At 54.0% G+C, this 25,371-nt stretch overlaps 2 protein-coding genes across 2 annotated transcripts; both read left to right on the forward strand.

Moving 5' to 3' along the window:
* The first annotated feature begins 1,053 nt into the window (after positions 1-1,053).
* Positions 1,054-1,883, forward strand: LOC120696142. The gene has a single exon (XM_039979287.1). The coding sequence runs from the start codon at positions 1,164-1,166 to the stop codon at positions 1,602-1,604; it is 441 nt and encodes a 146-aa protein (XP_039835221.1). The 5' UTR covers positions 1,054-1,163; the 3' UTR covers positions 1,605-1,883.
* A 5,185-nt stretch (positions 1,884-7,068) lies between these two features.
* On the forward strand, positions 7,069-7,476 carry LOC120695463 (testis-specific gene A8 protein-like). Its single transcript, XM_039978707.1, has one exon. It carries the CDS (start codon positions 7,069-7,071, stop codon positions 7,474-7,476), a length of 408 nt encoding a protein of 135 aa, XP_039834641.1.
* Positions 7,477-25,371: the final 17,895 nt, after the last annotated feature.

Consider the following 25,371-nt stretch of genomic DNA (forward strand, 5'->3'; position numbering starts at 1 on the left):
TTCTCTCACACCACTCCAGCTCCAGCCTCCAGCTCCAGCCTGCCGAACGCAGTGTTTGTCACCCCACCCACCACAAAGTCGGTGGCTAGCTTTCTGAAGAAGTCTGTTTGTCGTTCGTGAAGCAAAACAACAAAGGCCCAGCGACGGCAGCACATTATTCAACCTTGCAGCTATTTGTTTTTGTTTTTTTTTAAAAAAATAAGTATCTGGCGTTTATTAGATATAAATAAACAAAAACTTCGCACACAATATGCATGGAAAACACGCGTGCACCTGAGTACGTGTTCGCTGCTTAATTTTCACGCGACGATCTCTCTCAAGGCGCGCACGGTACGTCTCTCTGTCGCTACTCGGCCACGATCATCAGATGGCATAGGTTGGCCTGTTCCGTATAGTATAGGCCAGAGCCACACGCCACATCATCGTGTTACTTGTTTAAGAGCCCTAGCTTCCAATGACCCATGACATCCGTGTTCTGGCATTTTTTTTGTTTTGCCATTTTCCAGTCTTTGATCGATCCGGATGCCGCTTTCTATCCGCAACTTAATTACTATCTACTACAGGCTACAGCATGCAGCAACACAAGCAAAGGCTTGAGATGTGGCACCAGCGAGTAGTAGAGTACTGAACCTGTGGCCGCTCGTCCACCACCCCCGGCCGGCCGTGTGCGATCGCGTCGCGGCACACGTCGTCTCCAGTAAGGCCGCAAGCGCGCCAGCGGCCCACCACGGATTCCTTCCCGGGCCCCCGAATCCGGACGACGACGCCACCACCCAGGCCGCGCAAGCTACTCCTACGCGTTAGCCTCCCGTTGGCCCGCCGCCGCCCGCCGGTCCACCACCACCCAACGGTCAGGTGACCCCGCACCCCAGCCCGTCCCCACCCCCGAGCACGCGACCCGGGCCCGCGCGCCAGCCGCACGGTGGGTCGGTGGCGCCAGCGCGATCCTCCCGGCCGATTCGTGCGTCCTCCGACGACCCGACGGACCCAGCCGGTTCCGTTCCGCTATAAAGCCCGCCCGGCTCCGACCCGTTTCTTCAAGATCGGCCCAGCCACTACCAGCAATTTCGGATTCCCTCCTCTCTCTCCCTCTCCTCTCCCCGGAATCAGGCAAGGCAACCGCCCGGCCGCCGCTCCCGCGCGCCGCAGGCAGGCGGACGGTCATGGCCGCGGCGGGCGGGTGGGAGGCCGGCCCAGGCAGGCGGACGGTCATGGCCGCGGCGGGCGGGTGGGAGGCCGGCCCCGGGCTCGCGCTCGGGTGCCTGTTCACGGAGGCGGAGCTGGCGGCGGCGGACCAGCTCGTGCAGCTCAGCGGCAGCGGCGACGAGGCGGCGTCGGAGTCGGGGTCGCCGCGGTCAGTGAACACGTGCGCGGGCGGCGCAGCGGCGTGGGAGGAGGAGGAGCGGCAGGAGGCGGGTGGCGGTCTCGAGCTGGACAGGAGGGCGAGGAAGAGGTACCGCCTGCTGTCGGAGCTCTACGGCGCCACCAGGCCAGTGGCCGGCGCCGGCGCTGGCAGCGCCAGGAAGAGGAAGCGGGGTCACGAGCCGCAGGCGGAGGCGGAGATGACGATGAGGGACGGAGATCAGAGCTTTCTAGGCTTCTAGGGGGTAGACCGTAGACAGGAGAGGGAGACGGGGAGGAAGGGGACGGGCGGGAGGTGGGAGGAAGGGCTTCTCTGTAATTACCAAAGATGTCGAGGGTCTGTTTTGCAATGTCGGTCTTTGCTTTTCAAAGTAGGAAAAGAAGAAGAAACGGCAGGAAAAGTTAAGCTAAGCTTGTACAGAATGTTGGTAGTGCCGCTGCTACGTTTTGAATTCGAATTTTGAATCTGAACTGGACCACAACAAGATATTTATTCCGAGATCCTGGAATGAAGTCCCCTACCATCGTCTATTCGTGTTCTTCTCTGTGACCTCTGAATTTTTATCCCCTTCGGTTCTGTCTCCATGGCCGAAATGTTTGCTCGGGATCTGGAAAAGTGCGCGGCGCCGCTGAAAATTTTTGAACTATTTCATATCGCAGCATCCAAGAACATTCCTGTCCAGGCCCACCTGATCATTTTGCTCGCTGCAGCTGCCAACGCGAGGCTCCTGAACACATGCTTTGAACACGAAGCACAAGCAGGTCGGTCGAGCATGGAGAGTTGTGGATACGTAGGCGTTAAGTTTTCCGGCGACTGCTGGAACGTTTCAAAACGCCAACTTTTTTGCCGCCGGCTGTTTTCAACTTTTTTGGAGGCAGATGATGAGAGCTCTCCAAGATCGTAGAGATCAGATTATAAAATTATTAGCATGCATCGGCAGCTTTGAATTGGCAACGATGTCATGTCTCTTACTTGATCAAGTCTTCGTATCCAGGCACTACGTTAGCTGCGGTAGTATTTTATTATGCCCACGAGCTGTTTGTGCTGGCTTGTGTGGCTATGCTAATGCGCGTATGGAGAACGCGATCGAGTGAGTGAATAGATTAAGTGCTTCAATTATCATCATCAGAATGAAAAAGAAAACCCCCAAGAAAATACATCATATATATCATCTTCCGCGGCATGCACATGCTCCCCTGGGGCAAAAAACATTTCTGTCCAAATCAAGGTTATCACGCTCACGCACATTAATCTTGCTCAGGATTCAGGAACAGCACGGCGCGGGATCCGGCTTATTTTAATTATATGATGGCTCCATATTGTTAATTTCTTTTGAACAAATAGCAAAGCTCTATGTGTTTTCTAAAGCTCGGCGTGTGGTGTGGCTCCTTTTGTTTTGGATGAAAATCCTTTTCAGAATCTGACCTCTATTAATGGCTTACAAACTGTGTGTGCCGGATGACTGCTTTTTTTTTATTTATGAGAATGGACCGGTGGGGCTCCGTCCCTGGAACTTAAAGAAAGGAAGCTTTGTATGACTCGCATAAGAATAGCTATATGCCTATATATATCTTGAGGGCATATGTAACTCTCATTTCGCGTTGCTATCTAATTAAACTGAGGAAAATAATGTGTACGATGTCTCTCAGCAAAGATTATTCTAGCAGCGGCGAGCTTTTTTAATGGTTGGTGGCAAAGGTCATTGGTGCCTGAATACAAATTTAGCCTAGTATTTTATTATGCACACAAGCTGTTTGTGCTGGCTTTTGTGGCCATGCTAATACGCGCGTGGAGAACGCGAGAGAGTTAATAGATTAAGTGCTTCATTATCATTATCAGAATGAAAAGAAAAAACCCCGAGAAAAAAAATCATAGGAGTATCATCTGCCGCGGGCATGCATGCTCCTTTAAAAAAAATCATTTCTGTCCAAATCAAGGTTTTTATCACGCACTCTAATCTTGCTCAGGATTCAGGAACACCACAGAGCTGGATCCGGTTTAATTTGATATATATGGTGGCTCCGTACCGTTCGTTTCTTTTGGACCGATGCAAAAACAAAGTTCTGCGTGATTTTAAAAGCCCGGTGTGGTGGCTCCTTTTGTTTTGGATGAAAATCCTTTTCAGAACTTAGACCTCTATTAATGGCCTACAACCTGTGTGCCGGATGACTGCTGATGCAATGCAAATGGACTGGTGGGTCCGTCGTCCCTGGAACTTCAAGAAACGATCCTCGTGAGAGGTTTTTACAAGGCGGGAACAAAAACGACCCCGTGTTTCCGGGATGGGATCGGTATTTCCGGGTCGAGGAATGGTACTGTCGTGGTATGCAAACCCACAGCCGGGTGGCGTAGTGCACCCGCCTAAACCCAGAGGGTGAGTACTCGGGGGTTAGCTAGGATTAGCCCAATCTCGGTGGAAGAACGCGATGAACACAGCAGTTTAGAGTGGTTCGGGCCGCCGGAGCATAATACCCTACGTCCACTGTGTGTTGTATTGCTTGTGCTCTCAAGAGGTTGAGAGCAGGGTTGTTCGGCGTGAAACCGAGCTTGTGTTGTGAGAATCTTGGAGTCTCCGAAGTGTGCAGCGAGCGCCTCCCTTTTATATCTCAAGGGAGGCGCGTACATAGTCGTTGAGTCCCCGACAGGTGGGCCCAACGATATAGTATAAAATGGCATACTGTACAGACATTATGGCATTGCAGGCGACGGAGGTCTCATTCCTGGATTTCCTTGCTCTGCCTGTGGGAATCCTCCGTCCGGCATAGCCATGCCCTGTCTTGTCGAAACGGCGTCAGGGTGTAGCTTGCGGCGTTGCCTGCAGCGTAGCTGAACGGGCCGTGTAGCTTGCGGCGTAGGCGTTATGATGAAAAGGTGTCGTGCCGTCGTATCCATTTAATGCGGCAGACAGGCTCTGCGCGGATGCGGCGCATGCGGCTGCACTGTGTACCTCGGTAATATGCGGTCTACAGTGAGGCCTGACAAAGGCTGCCCCGCGTGCCACGGCGGCAGAGCACGCCTCAACCACCCGCATTGAATGCGGTGGGTGGGCGAGTCTTCCAGCGGAAGACTCGCGCCCGCGCCTGCGCCTGCAGGACACGTGGCGCCCCTGGACCCCGCCCCGGCGGTATGTTGGTTCTATGCGCGTGGGAGGTCCGGACGGACGCAGGGAGGTCTCGGACCCCTACGGGGGGTCCGAGCCCTCGGCTGTTGGCGCGGAGCTTCCCCTCCTCAGGGACACGTGGCGTCACCGGACCCATCCTAGAGCAGGGAGCGGGTCCGGGGCCGTTGGCCCGCTGAGGTAAGAGCCTGACCCGTGGGGCCCGGCTGCTCCGCCCCTTATGGCGTAGTTACGGATGACTACGCGAGTCCTGTCTTACTGCAGTAGGAGTAGGTATCCCTGCTACAGGGTACCGACAGTGGCCCCCGGGCCCATCTCGGGATAGGGGACGAACCCGCAGGTGGGGCCACTACTGTGATTTGGCTCTGCATAACTTGAAGCCTCTAGTGTTAGACTATGCACATTGCAGGAGTCTTGTCCGGCTTTGACCATCAATCGGGTTTTTCGCTGCCTCGTCACATCGCAACGGCTTACTGACTCGTGGCCCCCACATACAGTGGTACACCTAGTCACGCGTGCGACGCTCGGCATTGCTGCGGCCGGGGTGAATGGAATTTTTACCACCAGCGCAGTTCCCGAAAAGCCTGGTCATGCCAGCGCTTTGTACGCGCACGTCAGCTCAGCTTCCGCCTCGCTTCGCGCGCGGGCGACGGTTCAGATCCCGCCTTTTCACACATTTGTTTGTTATCCGCCCTCCCTGACAGGCGGGCCTGGGCCCCCTTGTCATGGACTGGGCGACTAACACCAGGCGTGAGCGTCGCTTGGCTTCCAGCGACTGTTCCGGGGCGCGCCGGATGGATTAGGCTTCATAAAGGGCCGAACCGCATACCGCGGTTACTTTCCCGCATTCGACTTCTTCCTTCCAAACCTTTGCGCCCCTTTGCCTTCGAGCCTCCTCGCCCCTTGCTCTTCTGCGCAGATTGTTCCTCGCCTCCATAGGAAGATGGTGTCCCTCGTTTGTCCCCATCGTTTCCAAACCGAGGAGGAACTGAACACGGTGCGCCGCCTGCTTAGGTGGATTCCACAGGAGACTGCCTGGGGGATTCGAGCAGGCTCAGTTCCCCTCGGCGATCTGCGAGCCGGGGAATTTGTGCTGTTTATTTTGCACATTTCCACCGGCTTGGGGCTGCCGATCTCTTCGTTCTTCCTACTGCTGCTGGAGGATTTCGGCCTCCAGCTCCAGCATCTCACACCCCACTCCATCCTCATGACGTCAATCTTTGTCCACCGATGTGAGATGTTCGTTGGGGTGCGGCCCTACGTCATTCTCTTCCGCCACTTCTTCGTTCTGGTGAAGTCAGGGAAGGCCAAGGATGAAGTGGGGGCGTACTACTTCCAGACGAGGAGCGATTTGCGGACATCCTACATTCCCGGGCTTACTGGCGGGTAGTGGGAGGATTGGCGCAAGGAGTGGGTGATCGCCACCATCGAAACCAACGAGCGCCTCGTCATGCCGACCGGGGGACCCACCTCCGACTGCCAATCCTGGAGGGCCAAGCCGTCCCTGCCGTCGGAGTTTGACCCCATGCTGAGCAAGATCAGGGCGCTGGCGGAGAGTGGCCTCACCTCACTGCACGTGCTCGGGGACTTCCTGAACCGCCAGATCGCCCCTCTGAAGCAGCGGCCGCGTCCTGCCTGAAGCTTCACTAGACTCCAAGACTGCAGTAGGACCCACCGCGGGGAGGGCAGCAATCTAACCCAGGAAATCCTGGAGGTCTTGGTGCGGGCGAGGATGGGGGAGATCTTCGTCCCGGAGCACCTGATCCTCCCTCAGGGCATCGTTCCCCTCTGCGAGGACTCGAGCCTGAGGGCTGCGGTGCTGGCCACCCTGCCGACCCTCGACGACGGTGGGCTAGCAGCGCGCCAGACTGGGGGCAACCCGGACCATGGGATACAGATCCCTGGTGCGTCAGGGGAACAGGCCGTGCCGAGCGCCGCGGGGTCTGGCCCTTCTGCCAAGAGCAAGCAGGCCGTGGCTGGTAGCTCCGCCGCGAGCGGTCCCGCCAGGCCCGGAGCAGCTCCGGCGCATCGCCGGAGGAAGCGAGCCGGCACAGGTTGCACCGCAGCGACGGGACCCCAGTTATGGAGCCCGCCGCAAAGCGTCAGAGGACCGCAGAGGACGCGGGCAAGGGTAGCTCCCGGGCCCCCGACTGACACGGGACCCCTGGAGTAGCTGCGCCGCCACCACCACCGCCGGGAGGTGCCTCCCCCCGGCAGCAACAGCAGCAGCAACAGCCACGAGGTGTGCCTCCGCCGCTGCCACGGCAGCCACCACCACCTCCGGGAGGTGCCTCTCCCCGGCAGCAGCAGCAGCAGACACGAGGTGCGCCTCCGCCGCCACCACGGCAGCAGCAACAGCCACGATGTGCGCCTCCGCCGCCGCCGCCACCACCAGGGCAGCAGCAGTCGCCCAGCCTCCGTGGACATTGGAGACCCGGTGCTTCTTGGTAAGTGTTCTTCCGTTCACTCCCCTTATTCCCGGTGCTTCGCTTTTTGCTGAAGGGCTTCTTCTCTTTGTTTGCCAGGGCCTCTCGCCCAAGCGACGGCGGATGTGGGGAACTCGGGTGCGGCGACCTCCGCTAACCCGATGGCGCCCAACGCGGCGGCGACGGATGCGCTAGTGCCAGGCGCAGCAACGCCCGACGCGGTGGCCCCTGAGGCCCCGGCTATGGCGGCAGTCGCGCCGACACCGGGCTTGGCGATGGCGAGCACAGCGGCAGCGGGCGCGGCAACGGCGAGCACCTCGGTACCCGAGGTCCCGACGTCTGTGCCGGATATCCCCTCCCCCAGCTCCCAACCTGCAGCAAAGGAAGAGCTGGAGGTGGTCTCTGGTAGGCGGCTCTTGCAGGATCCCACAGAGGAGGATGCAATTCCCCTTCCCCGGGTGTTGGTCCGGGTCCGGCTGACGATAGAAGAGGCGACCTCTACCACCGAGGCGGCATTCCGGCGGGAATGGGCGGCTCTAGAGAGCGAGCGTCAGCGCCTCGGTGACTAGCATATCCGCCTGGAGGAGCGCACGAAGGCCGAAGCCTCCCGTGCCGCCGCCGCCCAGTCCGAGCTTGAGGCTGACCTTGAGTCCTACAGGAAAGGGCTCCGGAAGGTGTTCAACCGGGAGCTCGCGGCGTCAGGACGGGAGAAAGTCCTGGCACTATGGGAGGAGGCTATTGCCAAGGAGGAGGCCAGCCTCACGGCCCAGCGATCCGAGTTCGAGTCTCGCAGTCAGGGACTCGAGGTCCGCAAGCTGGAGCTCGACAAACTCTCCGAGTCCCTGCATCAATGGCGCCAGGAGCTGCAGGAGACCGCCAGCCAGCAGGCTGTTGCCGAGATAGAGCTCGAGGGGGAGAGGAAGTCCCTTGCCCGGCGGGAATCCCTCACCACCAGCATGGAGCAGGCCCTTACGCGCTAGCGCGAGTGTCTTAAGACCCTGAAGGAGTCAGCGGTGCGGAAAGAGGTCTCGCTCCAGGAGAAGGCCTGCCAGCTGGAGGCGGCTCAGGCGGCACTGGATGCCCAGGTGCAGGAGGCGGTCCAGGAGGCAGTCCAGAAGCTGCAGGAGGACCAGCGCATGGGGGCCCAGCGAATCATCGACTGGGCGAGCGAAGCAAGCTCAGCTCTGGTGCCACTTGGAATGAGTCCAATCCAAGTGGCGGAGCCGCCAGCTTCAATTGCTGACGCCCTCCCAGTGCTGAACTCTGCTTCAGATAGACTCCAGCGCCTGGAGCCGATCCTTGCTGGCCAACTTGAAGCCGAGGGCCGCGAGCTATGCCGGATGGTGGCGGAGTATATTTTGACCTGCCTCCGGAGCCACGACCCTGCCATCTCGCTAGTCCCCGTTGTCGATGGTCCATTGGCGGAGACAGAGGCCTCCGCTCAGGAAAGCGTGCGGGATGTCGTCGACTTCGTAGCTGCTTATTTCAAGCGGGAGCCTGCAGATTCCTGAGCTGGACCATCACAGCAGGCGAACTTTTGTTTTTTGTGTTATGTAAAAACTTTGTACTTGTTGAAATTTTAATAGAATAAAATTTCAACTTAGTTGTTTGTCAGTTGCTCTGGTTTGCGGTATGCAGCATCCCGGCGCCCTGGCCCCCTGGTAGATAGGTTCAGTTGTTAGAACCTATCTGCCATCGGAGCCGAAGAAGACGCTCCGGACCCCCGTATGAGGTTGAGCAAGTGTCCTTGGGCATAGGTGTAGCATAAATTGCAAGTCGAACGAGCGACTTATTCCCTGTATAGCAGAAAAAACTACAGAGAGGAAAATCAAACTCGCTGGGATGGTAGTAATGATACTGCAACTTAGATGTTTGACGCATGCAGAATCGATCCTTGGTGTCTGGCTCAAAGCGAACGCTCCGGGGCCCCTGGGAGACAGGCTTAGTTGTTTTGAGCCTGTCTACCACTGAGACTGGACCACGATCTGCATAAAGCCTTAAAGCGGATGCGGGGACCCCCTGGTAGGTAGGCTCAATGGTTTGAGGCTAGCTACCACCAGTCAAGGCCTAACATGCATAACACTCAAAGTCAAAGCTTAGTAGCAGGCCCGCGGGACTTATTCTGGACCGGCCCCCAAGCTAGTACGAGGTCCGGGGCTCCGGATACACAGGACCAGGCCGCACGATGCTCATTACAGAGTGGTGGAGTGTGTAGCCTTAGGGTACAGAACCAGGCTAAGCCGCTATACAGGGCTCCGGACCACTCCAGGAAACAAGCACGACTATACCAGACCTGGCTCCTAGGTTCCGGACCCCACCCTACCAGTGGGTGAGGCCATTCTGCCATACTCGATCCTTTGAGATATGGAGCTGGACCTGCCGTGTAGGACTTAGGAAGCCAACCCTTGAGCTAGAACGAGGTCCGGGCCCCTAATTACCCAGCTCCAGGTACTAGAGCGCTCGTTACAGGGTGGTGGAGCGTGTAGGCTTTGGGTACGGAACCGGCTAAGTGGCTACACAGGACTCCGGACCACTCCAGGAAACAAGCACCCCCTCTCCAGAGCAGGTCCCGAGGGGTCCAGACCCCTCTCCCAGCAGCAAGGGGGTGCGGACCTGTATGGCAGTCCGGCAACTCAATACAGATCTTAGCTGTAGTGACAAGAGTGGAAGTCAACGCGGGGGTTAGAAAGGTAAAAACTCAAGAATCGAAATGCGAAATAAAATTTTGACACAAAGGCAGAACTTGGAGCAAATCTTTCCTTTGCAACTTGATATACATGGCCTGCGCGATGGATGCCAGAGGCCGGGTTTATGAGGGCGGACCTCTACCGCTCTGGGCTGCGCGTTAATGTTAGCCGATGGTGCGATGGACGCCAGAGGCCGGGTTTACGAGGACGGACCCCCACAGCTCTGGACCGCACGCTAATTCTATCTTATTACAAAGGAAAAATTCATTTCTCTGCTCTATCTAAGTGTAAAACTTACGCAGATGCTCTATGTTCCATGGGTTGGGTAGCGGCACCCCTTCTTCTGTGGCAAGGCGAACGCATCCGGGCCAGGATACTTCTGTCACCTTGAAGGGACCCTCCCAGCTGGGGGTCAGTTTGTGGAGCCCTGCTCGGTTTAGAATCCGCCTTAGGACGAGGTCCCCAGCCCGGAGCTTCCTACTGTGCACGAACCATTGATGATAGCGCCTGAGCGCCTCGTTGTAGCGTGCATTTCGGATTACTACTCGCCACCTTCGTTCATCAACGAAGTCCACATCGTCACGCTGCAGTTGTTCCTGCATGGATTCGTCAAAAGCCTGGACCCATGGTGAGCCCAGGTGAATTTCCGGGGGAAGGCATGCTTCATCCCCGTAGACCAGGAAGAATGGGGTCTCCCCGGTGGCTCGGCTTGGTGTGGTCCGGTTGCCCCATAATACGCACGGAAGCTCATCAACCCATTTTGCACCATGCTTCTTCAAGCAGTTATAGGTGCGGATCTTGAGTCCCCTAAGGACCTCTGCATTCGCTCTCTCGACCTGTCCATTGCTGTGGGGATGTGCCACGCACGCAAAGCATAGCCGGATGCCGATGTCCTCGCAGTACTCTTGGAAGAGTCTGCTTTTGAATTGGGTCCCGTTGTCCGCGATGATGCGGTTTGGGATGCCAAATCTGCACACAATGGACTAGTGGAATGCGACTGCTGATTTTTTAGTGATGTTCATCACAGGGGTAACCTCCGGCCATTTTGTGAATTTGTCAATGGCTACGTAGAGGAACCGGTACCCGCTGACGGCCCGGGGGAACGGCCCCAGGATATCCACGCCCCATACGTCGATTGGCCATGAGGGTGGGATCATTTGCAGAGCTTGAGCCGGTGTGTGTATTTACTTTGTATGGAACTGGCATGCTTTGCAGGACCATACCAGCTCAGCCACATCCTGGAGTGCTGTCGGCCAGTAGAAGCCATGCCGAAAGGCCTAACCAACAAGCGTGCGAGATGAGGAATGGCTTTCACACTCGCCTCCATGGATCTCCGCGAGAAACTCGCGGCCCTCTTCCTGTGAAATGCACCGCATGAGGATACCATTGGCACCACGGCGGTAGAGATCCCCTTCTACCACCGCGTAGCGTTTTGCCAATCGTACTATGCGCTCAGCAGACACATTGTCATCAGAAGGATATTGTCTTTTAGGTAGTCCCGGATCTCGGAGATCCATGCATCGGGACCTCCCTTAGTAGGTGGGAGTGGCGCTATGAGGTCTCCAGGGTCCTCAATAGCGCACACAACCCTGGGCGGGCACCACGGATGGAATGCCGCCGGGACCGCTAGCTTCGAGGTGCTAGCTTGATCCCCTTCACCCAGCTCGGCAGGCTGGGCAGTAGGTCTCAGCAGCCGTCTTTCGAAGACGCCCTCGAGCACGGATGCCCAGGTAGATGTTCTCGCAGAGAGATCATCTGCTGCTGAGTTGAATTCGTGGGGAACATGTTGCAGTTCCAAGGCGTCGAAGTCCTTCTCGAGCTTCCTCACGTGAATGAGGTATGCCGCGAGCTGGGGATTGTTGCAGCTGCAATCCTCCCGGACCTGCTTGATGATTAGCTGAGAATCTCCCTTCACCAGGAGCTGCCGGACCCCTAGAGACAGGGCTTGTGTCAGGCCAAAGGTCAAAGCTTCGTACTCTGCCATGTTGTTGGTGGCCTTGAACTCAAGGTGCACCATGTACTTCAGCTCATCTCTGTTTGGGTCGATGAGGACTACACCAGCTCCAGCCCACTGCTTGCGGACGGACCCGTCGAAGAAGAGTGTCCAGTGGGGCTCGGTGAAGACTGGTGTCCTGACTTCCGGCTTCGGGGGTCCGGCGTTGAGGTCCGGACCCCCAGAATTGCTTGGGGAAGGAGTCCATTCTGCTATGAAATCAGCCAGGATTTGGCTTTTGAATGCATGGCGAGGCTGGAAGTCCAGCTGGAACTCAGCCAACTCTGCTGCCCACTTGGCGATGTTGCCCGTGGCGTTGGAGTTGTGCAGGATCGCTCTCAGCGGGTAATAGGTCACTACGACAACTCTGTGTGCCTGAAAATAGTGGCGCAGTTTCCTGGACACAATAAGTATGGCATAGATAAGCTTATGCGTCTCAAGATACCTGGCCTTTGCCTCGTGGAGGACTTCACTGACGTAGTAGACTGGCTTTTGGATGGTCCAGACCCTGGCCACCGGGTCCGGCTCGCCCTTGTCCACCACGTCAGGTCCTTGGGCCCCCAGCGGTTCTGGGTTCCCACTGGGTCGAGGCTCCTCCGGACCCCCTTGTGTGGGGTCCGGACCTTCAGACAGAGGAGTGGTTGCCGGACACCCATGTCCGTGGCCTGGCTCACCATCCTTGGACGGAGGGACCCTGGTGTCCCCCTGGCGAGCTTGCTCTGTCCTCTCGGCGACCAGCACCATGCTGACCGCCTCTGCAGACGCAGCAACATACAAAAACAACGTCTGACCTGTCTCTAGAGCCACCAATACTGGCAGTGAGGTGAGGTGTTGCTTTATTTCCTGGAAGCCTTGTTCAGCCTCTTCAGTCCAAGTAAATGGACCGGACCTCCTCAATAGCTTGAAGAAGGGGAGGGCCCTCTCAGCCAGCCTCGAAATGAAGCGGCTAAGAGCGGCCAGGGATCCAGTAAGCTTCTGGACGTCCTTGATGCGGCCAGGAGGCCTCATTGCCTCGATCGCCTTGATCTTGACTGGGTTTGCCTCGATGCCTCGATGTGAGACCAGGAAACCCAGCAGCTTCCCTGCCGAGACGCCGAAAATGCATTTCTCGGGATTCGGCTTCGTGCGCGTGGTGCGCAGTCGGTCGAAGACGAGGGACAGGTCCTCAACTAGTGTTGACCCTACCTTAGTCTTGACTACAATATCATCGACATACACCTCAACTATATCTCTAATTAGATTACAGAAAGTTTTGTTCATAGCTCGCACAAACGTGAGTAAGGCATTCCGCAGACCATATGGCATGACAATATAGCAATAAAGTTCATCCACTGTTACAAAAGCAGTATGTTTCCTATCCTCTCTAGACATCTGAATCTGGTGGAAACCAGAGTATGCATCTAGGAAAGACAAAAGGTCACACCCGGAGGTGGATTCCACAATCTGATCGATACGTGGAAGAGGATAGGGGTCTCTAGGACATGCCTTGTTGAGGCTGGTGTAGTCGATGCACATCCGAAGCTTCCCGTTGGCCTTTGGGACGACGACCGGGTTGGCCAACCACTCGGGTTGGTGGACCTCCTCGATGAAGCCAGCGTGCAGCAGCTTGCCGACTTCTTCACAGATGAAGTTCTGCCGCTCCACGGACTGCTTTCGAGGGTTCTGGCGTACCGGCGTGGCGTCGGGGTAGATCCGCAGATGGTGCTCGATCACTTCCCTGGGGATCCCGGGCATCTATGATGGTTCCCAGGCGAACACGTCCACATTTGCCCAAAGGAAAGTGATGAGCGCGTCTTCCTATTTCTCCTCCAGGTTTCCCGCGATGCGGGTGGTCCTGGAGGAGTCCGCTCCGATCTGCACGATCTTCACGGGAACATTGTCCGGGTCGGACGGCTGAACCTTAGGTGCCCTGGCTCGCGAGGTGGATGGGTCATCCTCGGAACGTGCAACCTCTGCCGCAAGAGCATGCAGTTTCTCAACTGCAGCGACGGCAGCGGTGCGGTCACCCCGCACGGTGAGGACACCGACAGGGGAAGGCATCTTCATGACCAAATACCCATAATGGGCAATGGCCATGAAGCGGTAGAGAGCCGGCCTGCCAATGATGGCATTGAACGGGAGGTTTATCTCTGCAACATCGAACTGGACGCTCTCTGTGCGGAAGTTCTCCTCGGTCCAGAACGTGACCGGCAGAGTGATGCTCCCTAGAGGGAACACCGGATGTGGGCCCACTCCAGAGAATGGGCGAGAGGGAGTCAGCTTGGACTCCGGGAACTGCAGCTGCTTGAACGCTGCATAGCTGATGACGTTGAGGCCAGCCCCACCGTCAATCAGCACGTGATAGAGCCTGATGTTGGCTATGACAGGGGCGGTGACTAGAGGTAGTACACCAGCCCCGGCCATGTTCTCCGGGCAGTCAGATGGCCCAAAAGAGATGGTGGTGTTCCTCCACCTGTGGTGCGGCGCCGCCATCAGGACCCCCGGCTTCGCCGAAAGGACTTCTCGGCGAAGGGTCTTCACGTCCCGCTGGAAGACAAGCTCCCAGCTTCCGCCGTACATTACGTACAGCTTCTTGCGGCGCTCCTCGTTGTTAGAGTCGGAGTTGTCGTGGCTGTAAACGCCCTTCAGCTCCCGGGCGGGGGATTGGTACCCAAGCTCCTTCTCCCCGACAGCGGTCTCGCTATCGGAGGCTTTCTCCTTGCCAGACCGCTGGCGAGGAGGAGGTGAGCCATCCGTGGAGGCCTGCTCACGCCGCCCACTGACCCGCTTCGCGAGTTTCTGGATCTCGCGGCAGTCAGCGGCGCTGTGGCGAGCGGTGGGATGAACTGGGCATGAACCTCCATTGCCACCTTGCGGGCGTGGGCGCTTGCCTTGCGCATTCTGGCCCTCAGCCGCTGCCGCAGCAGCTGGTGCCGTTGCTGCAGCGACTGGACCACCGGGATGTGGCTCCCCGCGACCCCGGTTCTTGTTCTTCTTTTTCTTGCCACCACCCTGGACGGTAGCCCTGGAGCCACCAGCCTTGGCGTCTCCGTCTTGGGGGGCTGAGTGCCATGCGCGGCCCTCAGCGGCCCTGGCACACTTGTCAGCTAGGGAGAAAAGTGTGGTAACGCTTTCCACCTCGTGCGTCGCCAGTTTCTCGAGCATCTTCTCATCACGTACCCCCTGACAGAAAGCAGTAATGATAGATGCGTCAGAGATACAAGGAATGGTACCCCGTATCTTGATGAAGCGCGAGATGAATGCCCGGAGCGTCTCTCCGGGTTTCTGCCTCACGGCGTGGGAGGTGAGCCTCCACACCATGCTGCTGGTACGCACTGGCGAAGTTCGCAGTGAACCTCGCATAGAGCTCCTCCCAGGACTGAATTGTTCCAGGAGTAAGGTTCATGAGCCAAGTCCGGGCTAGCCCAGTCAAGGCTACATGAAAAGTAGCTCGCCATGACAGCGTCGTTACCACCAGCTGCTGTGATGGAGGTAACGTACACCTGCAGGAATTCCGACGGATTAGTGGTACCGTCATACTTCTCCGGCAGGTGCGGGCGGAACTTGGACGGCCATGCCACCGCGCGGAGGTGATCCGCCAGCGTAGCGCAATCCACCCCAGCCACCGGGGTGCCCGCCTGTATCCGGGCATTTCCGGGAGGCTTGGGTGTCGCTGCATCCAAGTCGGCGTTGAGGTTGCGGCCCTCAATGTTGAGGCGGCGTTCTCGCGCCCTTTCCACGGAGATGCGGGCGTCCTCACTCGCGCGCCTGCGGTTGAGCTCTGCCCGCAGGTCTTCTGTTCGTGCACCCCTCACCGTGGGGGAGCGCACGGACGCCGACGCACCGCCCTGGCGCTGGTGGTAGGGTACCACCGCATTGCTAGGCGGAGGTCGTTGCCCAGTCCTTGCAGATCTGGGGGAGGCCTGAGCCAGTTGGAGGAGACGGTCAACGTCGTCCCGCCACTGCCTCAGGGCGTCTGGCGAGGCTGTAGCATCCGGAGGGTTGCGAAGCAACTCCCTAGCTGCCGCCAGTGCTCCGCCGCTCGCAGCTTGTGAGAGGGCCCTTGACGGGCGCCCTGACTCTTGCTGACGTGCAGCGCGCGCCTCTACCGACGGTGGCTGCTCCACGGGCACAGTTGCCCGTGGCGTAGGAAGGCGAGAGGCGTGTGGCGCGGATGACGCTACACCCTCCGTCATCTCCACGTCGTCGTCGTGGTGGGAGTGCTCAACCACCGGAACCATGGAGATGAGCAAGAGATGAACTAAGACCAGCTAAACCCCCTACCTAGCGCGCCAAATGTCGTGGTGTGCAAACCCACAGCCTGGTGGCGTAGTGCACCCGCCTAAACCCAGAGGGTGAGTACTCGGGGGTTAGCTAGGATTAGCCCAATCTCGGTGGAAGAACGCGATGAACACAACAGTTTAGAGTGGTTCGGGCCGCCGGAGCGTAATACCCTACGTCCACTGTGTGTTGTATTAATTGTGCTCTCAAGAGGTTGAGAGCAGGGTTGTTCGGCGTGAAATCGAGCTTGTGTTGTGAGAGTCTTGGAGTCTCCGAAGTGTGCAGCGAGCGCCTGCCTTTTATATCTCAAGGGAGGCGCGTACATGGCCGTTGAGTCCCCGACAGGTGGGCCCAACGATGTAGTGTAAAATAACATATTGTACAGATATTATGGCATTGCAGGCGACGGAGGTCTCATTCCTAGATTTCCTTGCTCTGCCAGTGGGAATCCTCCGTCCGGCATAGTCATGCCCTGTCTTGTCGAAACGGCGCCAGGGTGTAGCTTGCGGCATTGCCTACAGCGTAGCTGAACGGGCCGTGTAGCTTGCGGCGTAGGTGGTATGATGAAAAGGTGCCATGCCGTCGTATCCATTTAATGCGGCAGACGGGCTCTGCGCGGATACGGCGCATGCGGCTGCACTATGTACCTCGGTAATATGCGGTCTACAGTGAGGCCTGACAAAGGCTGCTCCGCGTGCCGCGGCGGCAAAGCACGCCTCAACCACCCGCATTGAATGCGGTGGGTGGGCGAGTCTTCCAGCGGAAGACTCGCGCCCGCGCCTGCGCCTGCGGGACACGTGGCGCCCCCGGACCCCGCCCCGGCGGTATGTTGGTTCTCGCGCGTGGGAGGTCCAGACGGACGCAGGGAGGTCTATGGGGGTCCGAGCCCTCGGCTGTTGGCGCGGAGCTTCCCCTCCTCAGGGACACGAGGCGTCACTGAGGTAAGAGCCTGAACCGTGGGGCCCGGCGGCTCCGTCCTTTATGGTGTAGTAACGGATGACTACGCGAGTCATGCCTTGCTGCAATAGGAGTGTGTATCCCTACTACAGGGTACCGACAGGTACCCTCGACCCCGAATCCTGTGACTATATGACTATGACTCACATGCATGAGATTAACTATCTTGAGAAAATACTCTACTACTGTTGCTTGGTGTTTCTACTGCAGCTTTCCTGGTCCGAGCTAACTTTTTAATTCCTCATCAGGGCTAGAGCTAGCTGTCACAACCCTGAAAAAAAAGGAAAAAGAAAATAAAAATCCCGCGCGGGCCCCACCTGTCAGCCCCTCCTTTCCTCCTTTGTTTCGCTCGGCGCCGCGCCGCACACGTCGTCGCCACCGTTCATCCTCGCGAGACGCGCCACGTGCCGGCCATCTTCGCGTCCCGTGCCACGCTTGTCCTCCCTCACGCCCTTATCCGCGCCCGGCCGACCCCCGTTCCCCTTCAACCCAAACCCTAGCCCCGAATCCCCACTGCCACCGCCGCCCCAAGCCGTGCCGCCGCCGCTCGCCGCCGCGATTCACCCGCTCCGGTGAGCGCCTCCGCGATTCCTCACTTGGGGAGCTCCCTTGCGTCGTCATCCTTCGATTTTGCCCCTCACCCGGCCCTTTCCCCTTTCCTGCAGCGCCGGCGACGAGCGCCTCTGCCCGCCGCCGCCTCTGCTCGTCACGCCGCCGGTCCGCCGCCGCTCCTCGCCCGCACCACCTCTGGTGAGCCTCGTCGCCACCTCCACATCGCCGTGCGCACCCCCTCCTTTCCCGCTCTGGCCCCGCCCCGTTGCGCCGCTTCGCGCCGCCGCCGCTCGCCGTCGCCGCGCGTGCGCGCGCGCCGCGCGACGCGCGCGACGCCGTGGTCGTGCCCACACCGCGGTCAAGGCCGGCCTCGCCTTGACCCGGCTGGGTGGCCCGCTGGCCCGTGGGCCCCGCCTGTCGGCGCCTGGGCTGGCCGGCTGGGGTGTACCTAGCTATTTTAGTTAGGTTTTCTTTAGGTTTATTTGTGCTGCAAACTTCCCAAATCCATAGAAAATCATGTATAGCTCCAAAAATTATGAAACTTGTTTTGCTGGATTCCTCTAGCTGAGATCTACTTAGGGAAAATATTATTTTGCATGTTACTTTGCTGTAGATTTATCTATAGATTTATCTTGCGAAAGTGAGTTTATTGCTTAGTTATTTGTATACTGCTTGAAAAATGTCAAACCAAATTTTGTTAGACTCCTTGTGAGGGGTAGTTTTCAGTGGTGCATCTTACTCATGTGTTTCCTTGCTGTTGGTTAGGGTTTCATTTCGATTTTGTGCTTGCTGTCCAAAAGGTGGTTTAGTATAGAACTTTTTGCTGGAAAGTGATAAAATGGCAAAACCAATTTTGTTAGCCTTGTATTGCTTCCTAGTTTCAAAGATAATTTTATTGGATTTGTTTAGTTGAGTTTGCATTCCTTTTCTGTTTTACTTTTTTTAAAGTGGCTGAAAACTGTTATATTTATGATTAAATGTAGGAAAATGATTTTGCTGCAAAACCAATTTTCATGAGTTCTTTTTAATGTCCTATGCATGCTCAAATTTTTTTATGATTTATGCTTGCTGTTTAGTTCATTCCTTAATTCGTGCAACACATTCATGCATTTTAGTGACCAAGTCGTCGGAGAACGAACCCGTGGAACCCGCCGAGTCCGTGGAGCCTGAACCCGGAGTCCCGTTCATGATCGAGTCTGAAGTTAACCCAGGCAAGCAGCTAAGCATGATTCCTTGCTCCTATTTAATCTGAGTTAGTTAGTTATCTCACCGGGTAATGTTGGGTTATATATAGTATGTATGTATTGCACTCTTGTACCTGCCTCCATGCATTACCTTTCCTTGATTTGTTATCCGTGTTCTTGGCACTAGTTAGTTAGTTAATTACTTAACTTGACTAGATGCTTAGCCCTGCTTAGAGTACTCCTATTGCTCGCTAGACAGGAACAGTTTGGAGGATCACACTTACCGATAATCCTTGATCGCACTGGTTCGGTCGGTTTGTTAAGAGTTTGGTAGTATCGATATCCGAGCGGAATGGTAGGGCCTAGTGAATGGAGTCACTTAGGCAGGTCCGCTTGGATCGGTTAAGGACCTTCCGTGGATGACGTCGGCTTTGAGCACCTTTCCGTGCTACCACATATCCAAAATAATGGAACGGATAAGCCAATTACCTTCCTTGACTTGGTCATTGATGTACAGTCCTAGATACGTGGCCAAGGGCTATGCAGAGAGGCTTAGAGGTATCCCCGGGTGGACCCACGAGTAGAAAAGTTTAGAGATGTCCCCGGTGGAAACTAAGTCTCTACGCGTAAGCTAGGTGTGAAGATTTCAATGATCGAGCCATGTTGGGAACGGTTGATGCGAGTACCCTCTTATCCAACTTTAGCGGGTTGGGTGAGTCACATGGTCCTTGCGTCGTGTGGGTAAAGTAGTACACCCTTGCAAGGTTAAATCAATTCGAATTGCCGCGCTCTCGGTTAAGAGCAAGCTCTTTGTCCGTTGAACTCTTCGTAGAAAGTTTCGGTTATGACAGAAATGGTTCATGGCACCTCTGTGCCTCATTATATTGTATTCTCTTAATGTACTAAAATTGTTTAGGGGTTTGGGCAACATTAATCAATTCTGATAGGGGATAGTGTAGAGAGCTAGTGCTGATGCAATAATTACTTAACCTTAAAGCTTTTACTTGAGCCAATGCATGATCCTTGTATATGTACTCAGGTTGCTTTCTAAACCTAGTTGCAGGTGAGCCCGAAGTGGTGTTCGGCCATTTCTACCCCGCTGATCCAAACGCGGGGGAAGAATAGGTCGTGGTGGCTGTAGTGGTGTCCTTGAGCAAGGCATCATTACTTTAGTAAGTACTTATCGTATCTGAGCTTCGTGAGAGTATGTAAATGCAATAAACTTTATATCTCTGTTTAATATGACTCGCGTGAGCCCAAGGCTTGTAAAGTGAAGTTTGAAACCCACCTATGTTGAACTTGTAATTAAGCTGTGAACTCTGGTTTGTATAAAACTGCTCTTTGTGGTTTATTTGGCAATGTATTCGATTGTAAACGGTATGTGCATATGCTGAATCCTGGGCGTATGTTGGAGCACATACCGGGACTACCGGATTTGATATTATTTTGGATGAATGACGTGTCGGTTATTCGTGTCTCTAGATGTGGGATAACACGTGGCACGCACTCTGGCAAGCACGTGTTAACTCTCATCTGGATGATAATGACCGGCGGTTCGTTTAAAATAGTATCAAATTGGGCGGTTCTCACAACGGGTATCAGAGCTGAGTTTCCATGAAGTGAACCTAAAATTGGTTTAGTGGGTTGAGAGTCAAATAAAATTTGATCACTTGCACTAAGATTTACTTTGGTTAAAATTTTGAACTTAAGGTGAAATGCTACCTTTCTTCCTTTGTCTTAGAGCTAATTCTCTCTTATTGCTTCACTCGTTTAATTAAGATATGCTTAACCTCTCTTGTCTGAATGAGTAGCGGGAGCGTAGGAAAACCCTTTCTCCTGCTGGAAACCTTTTGAGCCTTTTACCGGGGTTGAGAAGGTGAAAATCACCCATTGTCCTAAGTGCTAGTAGGAGGGTTGTAGTGCTACTAGACAATGTGGTTGTTTCGGGTCGTGAGTGCTAGAACGTTAAGGCGTGCTCACGATGTGAGGAGACGTCATGTTGCATTCATACTTCGCATGCATGCATACTTTCTTTTGGTTTTCCAACCTGCATCTAATCAATTTAGTGTGCTGTGGTCTAGATTTCGCCGAGCTCGTTCTTGTTAAATCTTAGTGGACCAAATCTACTCTATCTCTTAGAGTTGCTATTCTGGTGTTGATCGTGTGTTAGATTTTTATCTACACATTATCTTTCCACCCTGCCTTTGAGTATCATTATCTATCTTTCATTCCTGACCGCTAACCGTTTTGTTTATTAACAGGATGGTGTTGCGTTCGGGAAATGAAAGAGATGGTGCCAGTGGTTCGGGTGGCAATAACAACCGCAACAACAAGGATCCCCTTCCTAATCCTCCAGTTCACCCAAACCTCGCGGACGTCCTGGCCCGACAAACTGAACTCATGGCGACCATAGTCAATCAGATGGGCAATGTTGGCAATAATGGTCCAAGAGCTGAGCCTCAAGTGAACAGGTTCGGGAATTTCTTCCGCACTAATCCTCCCATCTTCCGTGGTTCCAAGGATCCTCTGGATGCGGATTTCTGGCTCAATGTCATTGAAGAGAAGCTTGGTCTTATTGAATGTGAGCCACATGAGAAGGTACTCTTTGCTGCTCATCAACTGCATGATGCCCCTGGGGTTTGGTGGCGGAATTTCAAGGCATCTCACCCTGCCAACTACCGCTTCACATGGGAGGAGTTCCGCACAGCTTTTCGCTCCTTCCATATTCCCAAGGGTATCATGGACATCAAGAAGAAGGAGTTTTTGAATCTCACTCAAGGAGGTCGTGATGTGATGGCCTATGTCAATGCATTCAACACCCTCTCCCAATATGCACCTGAAGAAGTGGCCATTGATGCTAAGAAGCAAGAACGCTATACGATGGGCTCTCTGCAGAGTTGCAAGACAAGCTCTCCACTACCAAGTTTGAGGATTTCAATGACTTGGTGAATATTGCTATCAGAGCTTAGCACAAGATGAAGAATCTTGAGGCAAAGAACAAGCGTCCTGCTCCTACCTCTGCGGGCGGTAGCTCCTCACGTCCACGTCTGGGGCCTTCTCCTTTTCTACCTCGGGCACCGGGTACGCAACCTCCCCGTCCTATGTGGATTGTGCGTCACCCTCAACCTTCTCAAGGACAAGCTCCTAGGCCGGTCAATGCCTATTGGAACAACCCAGGTGTTGCCGCAAAGGGTCCATGCTTCAATTGTGGTGGCCTCGGCCACATCTCCAGGGACTGCCCCTCTCCGAGGCGTGGTGGTGCCTTCAATGCACCTAGGCCCAATGCTCCTCCGCCTCAAGCATCGCGTCAGGAAGTCAAGCCACCACAGGCTCCTAAGCGTGGTCGTCTCAACTACACCACCGCTGAAGAAGTTCCGGAGGATGCCGAAGTCCTCATGGGTACGCTCCTAATCAACTCTCACACTGCTATGGTTCTTTTTGATTCTGGGGCAACTCTTTCATTCATCAACAAGAAATTTGTGCTGCATAGTAAACTTGAGATACAAAACCTACAAGTGCCATATCATATAGAATCACCAGGTGGGGAAATTATTGCTAGAAACTTTGTGGATAAGGTTCCAATTCTCATTGAGGGAGCCACTTTTCGTGCTAATCTTCTTATCCTAGACAAGATGGGCTTAGATGTGATTCTTGGGATGAATTGGTTGGGTAAGCATGATGGAATTATCAAATGTGGGCCCCGAACCATTGATCTTTTGCACCCTTCTGGGAGTAGAGTTTTACTGTCTCTTGCCAAGGTGGAATCTTGTTTATATGCCTTGGCGAGTACCATAGCCACGGCGTTGGAAGATATTCCCGTGGTTTGTGAGTATCCGGATGTCTTTCAAGAAGAGTTACCGGGTATGCCTCCTGATCGTGAGGTTGAATTTGTCATAGAGCTCAAGCCCGGAACAGCTCCCATCTCCAGACAGCCCTACCGAATGCCTCCCAATGAGTTGAGAGAATTGAAGAAACAACTCAAGACTTTATTGGACAAGGGTTTTATTCGCCCGAGCTCCTCTCCATGGGGATGCCCGGCTCTCTTTGTGAAAAAGAAAGATGATAGTTTACGGATGTGTGTTGATTATCGTCCGTTGAATGAAGTCACTATCAAGAACAAATATCCTCTTCCACGGATTGATATCTTGTTTGATCAACTCTTTGGAGCTCGTTATTTCTCTAAGATTGATTTAAGGTTGGGTTATCATCAAATCAAGATTCGAACTGAAGACATTCCGAAAACGGCTTTCTCTACTAGATATGGTCTTTATGAATTCACTGTCATGTCCTTCGGCCTCACCAATGCACCGGCTTATTTCATGTATCTGATGAACAGCATCTTCATGGAGGAACTGGATGTCTTTGTGATCATCTTCATTGATGATATTCTTATTTATTCCAAGACCAAAGAAGATCATGCTCGCCATATTCATATCGTCCTCCAAAAGCTTAGAGAGCATCATCTTTATGCCAAGTTTAGCAAATGTGAGTTTTTGCTTGAAGAAGTATCTTTTCTTGGTCATGTCCTCTCCAAGGATGGTATTGCTATGGATCCTAGTAAGGTGCAAGATGTTCTTGATTGGAAGCAACCTCAGAATGTCCATGAGGTTCGGAGTTTTCTGGGACTTGCGGGATATTACCACCGGTTCATAGAGAACTTCTCTAAAATTGCGAAGCCTATGACCGAGTTATTGAAAAATGGGGTCAAGTTTGAGTGGTCCCCAGCCTGTGAAGAAGCCTTTCAAACCTTTAAGGATCGTCTCACTACTGCTCCAGTTCTTTCTCAGCCAGATATTTCCAAGAGTTTTGATATTTATTGCGATGCTTCTCGCATCGGTCTTGGCTGTGTTCTTATGCAAGAAGGCCGAGTGGTGGCCTATGCTTCTCGTCAACTCAAGCGACATGAAGAAAATTATCCTACCCATGATTTAGAGCTTGCGGTTGTTGTCCATGCTCTAAAAATATGGCGTCATTATCTGCTTGGTAATCATTGCAACATCTATACTGATCACAAGAGCCTCAAGTATATTTTCACTCAATCTGATCTCAATATGAGGCAACGTCGATGGCTTGAGTTAATCAAGGATTATGACATCGAAGTACACTATCATCCTGGTAAGGCGAATGTCGTCGCCGATGCACTAAGCCGAAAGGTTCAATGCAACTGCTTGACCATAGCTCCTCCTGTGCATACTCTATGTGACGATCTTCGGAAACTCGGAATTTCTATGGTCAAAGAAGGCTATCTTGCTACTCTTGCAGTCAGATCTGATCTTTATGATCAAATTAAGAAAGTCCAAAAGAAGAATAAGGGTATGGCTCGAATTCGGGAGTTAATGAATGAGGGTAAAGCTCGATGCTTCTCTACGGATGATCAAGGAGTTCTATTCTTTGGGAAACGAATTGTGGTGCCAAAGGATCATAAGCTCAGGCGAATTATTCTTGATGAAGCCCATAGTTCTCAATTTTCCATTCACCCAGGTAGTACAAAAATGTATCAAGATCTCAAGCAAAGATTTTGGTGGACTCGCATGAAGCGAGAAATTGCTCGGTACGTCTCTGAGTGCGATGTTTGCCAAAGGGTTAAAGCCGAGCATCTTAAACCAGCTGGTACTCTTCAGCCCTTGCCTATCCCATCATGGAAGTGGGAAGAAATTGGAATGGATTTTATCACCGGGTTACCCAGGTCTTCTCAAGGGTATGATTCTATCTGGGTAATTGTAGATCGATTGACAAAGTCGGCTCATTTCCTTCCAGTCAAGACCACTTATCAAATTAAGCAATATGCGGAGCTGTATCTCACTCGGATTGTATGTCTTCATGGTGTTCCTAAGAAAATTGTCTCTGATCGTGGTCCTCAGTTTGTTGCTCACTTTTGGAGAAATCTTCATGAAGCCATGGGAACTGAACTCACCTATAGTACTGCTTATCATCCTCAGACCGACGGTCAAGCCGAGAGGGTCAATCAAATTCTAGAGGATATGTTGCGAGCTTGTGCTCTTATATATGAGAAGAAATGGGTTACTTGCTTGCCATTTGCAGAGTTTTCTTACAACAATAGTTATCAAGCAAGTATCAAAATGTCTCCATTTGAAGCTCTCTATGGAAGACGGTGCAGGACTCCTATCAATTGGTCCGAATCCGGTGAAAGACCTTTCTTTGGTCCGGATTTGGTAAAAGATGCTGAGGATCAAGTCAGAATTATCCGTGAGAATCTTCGCATTGCTCAATCTCGTCAAAAGGGCTATGCTGATCGTCGTTGCCGAGAACTACCTCTCAAGATTGGTGATTATGTCTATCTTAAGGTTTCTCCATTCAAGGGCACTCGCCGTTTTCAAGTCAGAGGAAAATTAGCGCCACGCTATGTCGGACCTTTTCGGATTATCAAGAAAGTTGGAGCAGTGGCTTATCAATTGGAACTTCCTCAACCACTCTCCGCAGTGCATAATGTTTTTCACGCCTCTCAGTTGAAGAAATGTCATCGCGTTCCAGCAGACGCCGTCGACCTTGAGTCACTTAATCTTCAACCGGGTCTTACCTACGAAGAGCACCCAATTGCCATTCTTGACCGAGATGAAAGAAAAGTAAAGCGTAGTATGGTGAAGTTTGTAAAGGTTCAATGGAGCAATCACTCCGAAGACGAAGCCACGTGGGAGCGTGAGGATCGGTTACGTCAAGAATATCCGGAATTCTTTTCCGATGAGTAAGTTTTCTCCCTACCACCCCCACTTTCTTGATGAAGCTCAGTTTCCTAGATATTGTTATATGTGTACACAATCACCATCAAGAAAACCCTAGGAATGTCTCACACCACATCATCCCTGCCTTTGT

This window comes from Panicum virgatum, chromosome 2K (genome assembly GCF_016808335.1).
Source record: "Panicum virgatum strain AP13 chromosome 2K, P.virgatum_v5, whole genome shotgun sequence".
Taxonomy (NCBI): Eukaryota; Viridiplantae; Streptophyta; class Magnoliopsida; order Poales; family Poaceae; genus Panicum; species Panicum virgatum.